General features: G+C 55.2%; 2 protein-coding genes across 2 annotated transcripts in view; both read right to left on the bottom strand.

Moving 5' to 3' along the window:
- The window catches only part of GAL3ST4 (galactose-3-O-sulfotransferase 4), a 10,745-nt gene extending 9,719 nt beyond the window's left edge, over window positions 1–1,026 (bottom strand). The window contains exon 1 of the mRNA XM_011943898.1: window positions 822–1,026. The gene's annotated coding sequence lies outside the window, so the exon portion shown is untranslated. The remainder of the gene's footprint in view (window positions 1–821) is intronic.
- A 1,766-nt stretch (window positions 1,027–2,792) lies between these two features.
- GPC2 (glypican 2) overlaps window positions 2,793–4,025 on the bottom strand; it is a 7,781-nt gene continuing 6,548 nt past the window's right edge. The window contains exons 8-9 of the mRNA XM_011943954.1: window positions 3,811–3,986; window positions 2,793–3,046 (exon numbers count right to left, since the gene is read on the bottom strand). Of these exons, the coding sequence (XP_011799344.1) occupies window positions 2,793–3,046; window positions 3,811–3,986 (430 nt within the window). The remainder of the gene's footprint in view (window positions 3,047–3,810; window positions 3,987–4,025) is intronic.

The raw sequence follows: 4,025 nt of genomic DNA on the forward strand, positions 1-4,025 counted from the left end.
CCCAGGCAGGAGGAAGGGAGGTTGGACTTCCAGGAGTGGCATTGCAATGGGCAAGAGCCACTGTGTTCTAAATTCCCGCACCTCTTTTTCCTCTGCCTCAGCACGGGGCAGACCCCCATGTGCGACAGGGGCTGGGGGAGTCGTGTAGCCACTTGTGAAGCCCAGATCCCCGGACTTAACCCACCATGCCACTTTCCAACCTTATCAGTGCACCCGGAGGAGACTGAAAGGGTGGGGCTGGAGAGGGAGACGAGAGAGAGAGAGGAGAGAGAGAGAGAGAGAGAGAGAGAGAGAGAGAGAGAGAGAGAGAGAGACGACAGACACAGAGAGACAGAGAGACTATAACACAAAGATACGGAGAATGGCACAAATACTAACTGTAGAATTCCTTCTCAAGCCTGAGCTTCCTAATCAACCGGGAGTCCAGCCCCGCCCCTTCAGATTACAACTCACGATCAAGGACCACAGCCCCCTCCAACAAGCCCCGACAGCTCCCTGCTCCGATGAGCCAGGGGTAACCCCAGGCAGAGAGAAGCCACACTTTTACTCCCGGAGACCCGCCCCCTCTGGCATCACTCCCCAATTCGCTCCCCGATCACAGCCCCTGGGGTCCAGCTGCGTCTCCCCTACCCAGAGCCCTTCATTTCCTTCCATCCATCTCTCCCTTCCCATGATTGGAGATCCCAGCCCTCTGTCCCCTCCAGCTTTGGTGACTGCCCAGTCAGTTGCCCCTGCTGGGGTCGCATGAACACCTCACGTCTCCTCCCATAAATTAGAAAGTCCCTCTACTGGTCCTATCCTTGGTTTCACTTCCCACTCACCAGGCCACAAGGGGAGCAGCAAGGGAAATCGGGCCGGGCCCTCCCGCCCTCCCCAGCCACCGCCCGACTCTTGGCTCAGCTCAACTTTCCCCAAGAACTTTCTCAGCGCCCAGGCTCCTCCCTCCTCCCTTTGTCCTGCCAGCCCCAGCAGCTGCTGTAGCTTTGATCACACTTCTAGGTCTCTCCCCCGCTGCATCTTCCCCTCTCCGGCAGGGCACCCAGACTCCCCTTGGAAGACACCACTTCCACCCCCCTTTCGCACTTGGGAATCAATCCTACCATTTTCTCTTGGCTTGCCGCAGAACAAAAGATTCATTCAGGCGGCAGAAAGAAGGAAGGAAGGAGAAAGTGATATTTGAAAGCAGACATTGTCAAAGACGTGGCAAGGTAGCCAGAGACTGATGCTCAGAGAACAAGGCCTCCCATCCTGAAGGCAGGGGACAGTGGTGTGGTCACCTTAATAATGCCTCGTGGCCGGGCGTGGTGGCTCATGCCTGTAATCCCAGCACTTTGGAAGGCCGAGGCTGGCGGATTGCTTGAGGTCAGGAGTTCGAGATCAGCCTGGCCAACATGGTGAAACCCCGTCTCTACTAAAAATACAAAAATTAGCTGGGTGTGGTGGCAGGCGCCTGTAATCCCAGCTACTCAGGAGGCTGAGGCAGGAGAATCATTTGAACTGGGGAGGCGGAGGGAGGTTGCAGTGAACCAAGATCGCACCATTGCACTCCACCCTCGCAACAACAGTGAGACTCTGTCTCAAAAAAAAAAAAAAAAAAAGCCTCATGTTCAAAGAGCATTTTGCAGGTGACAAGGTGCTTTTTCACACAGATTCTATTTGATCCCCACAATTCTCCCTGTTGTGCAAACGAAGATGCTCAGAGGCCCAGAGGGTGGGAGATCAGGGGTTCCCTAGACCCGCCTCCTGGGGGACAGGTGCCAAGGGAGGTGAAAAGCTGGCAGAAAATGAGCCAGAGAGGCTCTGAGACCTCTGCTGGGAGCCAGGGCTCAGGCACTGACGGTGACAGCACAGAAGCCACACATGGGGTCCAATACATTACCATTTATTTACAGAATAAACACAGACTCAAACACTGAAACATGGAGTTTGTGAAGGATGTGGGTGGCAGAGGTCACGAGATGAGCACCACCCCCCCACATTGTCTTTTTTAAATTTTGGTTTAAGAAATTGATACTGAAAAAACTCAACAGAACCCAGGCCCATGAAGCCTCACATCCTACTCAAGCACCCCCAGTCCCCTGCCCCACACCCTGTCAGCATCCAGCTTTGTCCATTTCTGAGACCAGATGCCCCCACCCATCCCGACTTCCAACTTCTTTCAAACCTCTTCCCCAGCTGCAACTCTAAACTCCTCACTTTCTCTGTTGGAGCTGATCACCAGCCCCAGCCTTAGAGGGCTGGAGATTTTTTTTTTTTTTTTTTTTTGAGACGGAGTCTTGCTCTGTCGCCCGGGCTGGAGTGCAGTGGCCGGATCTCAGCTCACTGCAAGCTCCGCCTCCCGGGTTTACGCCATTCTCCTGCCTCAGCCTCCCAAGTAGCTGGGACTACAGGCGCCCGCCACCTCGCCCGGCTAGTTTTTTGTATTTTTTTAGTAGAGACGGGGTTTCACCGTGTTAGCCAGGATGGTCTCGATCTCCTGACCTCGTGATCCGCCCGTCTCGGCCTCCCAAAGTGCTGGGATTACAGGCTGGAGATTATTTTTTAAGGAAACCACACTGCCTCCTAAATAAATACCCCAGGCCCCCCTCCCATTACCAAATGAAAAAATAAATATTGTGAACACCCACCCACCTCTGATGAAAATCTCCTGGATTTGGGGCCCCAGCCATTCACCTGCAAAGTCCCTTCTCTACCTTCTCTGCAGCCCCCTTCGACTCCTCCCCAGGCCCAGCTGAGGGGGGAGGAGGGGAAAGGGCCATGAACCCTTCTGATGCTAGGGCACCCCTCCCCTGTTATCGAGGTCCAAGCAGGGCCAGGGATGAGACGGAGAGAATGAGGATGGTTTGGGTGTGAAAACCAATAGATGCCCCCCCACTCCTGCTCCGGCCCTGGTTGTAGCGAGCACTGCCACCTCCTCCTTTGCCCCCAGAACCATCCCTTCTAGGAGGGTATGGAGGCCGAGGAGGCCGGGCTGGGGGAGCCACAGCCCCAGCCATCCAGTCATCTGCATACTGCTGTCCCCCTCCAGAGCCACTGGCATCCTCATCTGCAAGGAAGAAGAGGGACAGAGACAGGATGGGAGGGAGAGGCAGAGGGAGACAGAGGGAGAAAAAGAAATTGAGATAAAAACAGAAAGAGAGAGGCAGGGGAGAGGGAGAGGGAGACACGGGTGGATGCCGGGTTGGGTAAAGGAGAAAGACCATGAGTGACAGGAAGGGAGGGAGAGAGGGAAAGAGAGAGATTTGACAGCAGACATAGCGGGGAGAGATCATGATGGGAGACAATGAGACAGAAAGAAAAAAGACAGGCAGATGGGGAGACAGGATAACAGGAAAAAACAGAAAAATCAGAAGTACACAGAAGTAGAGAGCAGCCAGGAAGAGGGGTGGGGGAAGAGTGACAGAGACAGAGACAGACAGAAGAAGAGAAGAAAACAGTGAGTGTCAGTGCCTTGCCTCTCTGGCAAATTCCACTCTGGGGAGCCAGCCCAATGTCACTCACCACCCTGGCTTCCCAGCCTCCCCCAAGTTGCCCCCTCCCCCATTTCCCACTGCCCTTTGCCCATTATAAGGGTCTTCCCACTGTTCTGTAAGAATGTTTTCGTGTCTCCCCTACTGGCCCGAAAGGATAGAGATCCCCTCATTGATCTGTTACCCCTAGTCTTTGAAGTCAACCCTCAATAAATACTCATTGAATGAATTAATGAATGAATGAATGCTAAGAGCAGAAGCACGGGCGGGAACTACCAGGAGAGGGGAGAGGCTTAAGGGCAATGGGCGGGGCTCAGGCTCAGGAATGCCGGGGTCTCACCCGCATCCTGCCCGTCCAGGTCGTGTCCCAGTGCGGCTGCCTTCATCCTGGCCGTGGCCGCCCGGAGCTGTAGCCGACGCCGCCGTGTCGGGACATCGGGGCCCGAGGTGTCCACCTTGAGCTCGGGGTTGTTGACCTGCTCAGCCAGGGAGCCCCCAACCACTGGCGGCAAGTACCTGCGAGCAGAGCAGCCCCGAAGCTCTCGCTGGCGCGCG

Source organism: Colobus angolensis, unplaced genomic scaffold (assembly GCF_000951035.1).
Source record: "Colobus angolensis palliatus isolate OR3802 unplaced genomic scaffold, Cang.pa_1.0 Scaffold222, whole genome shotgun sequence".
NCBI classification, from domain to species: Eukaryota; Metazoa; Chordata; class Mammalia; order Primates; family Cercopithecidae; genus Colobus; species Colobus angolensis.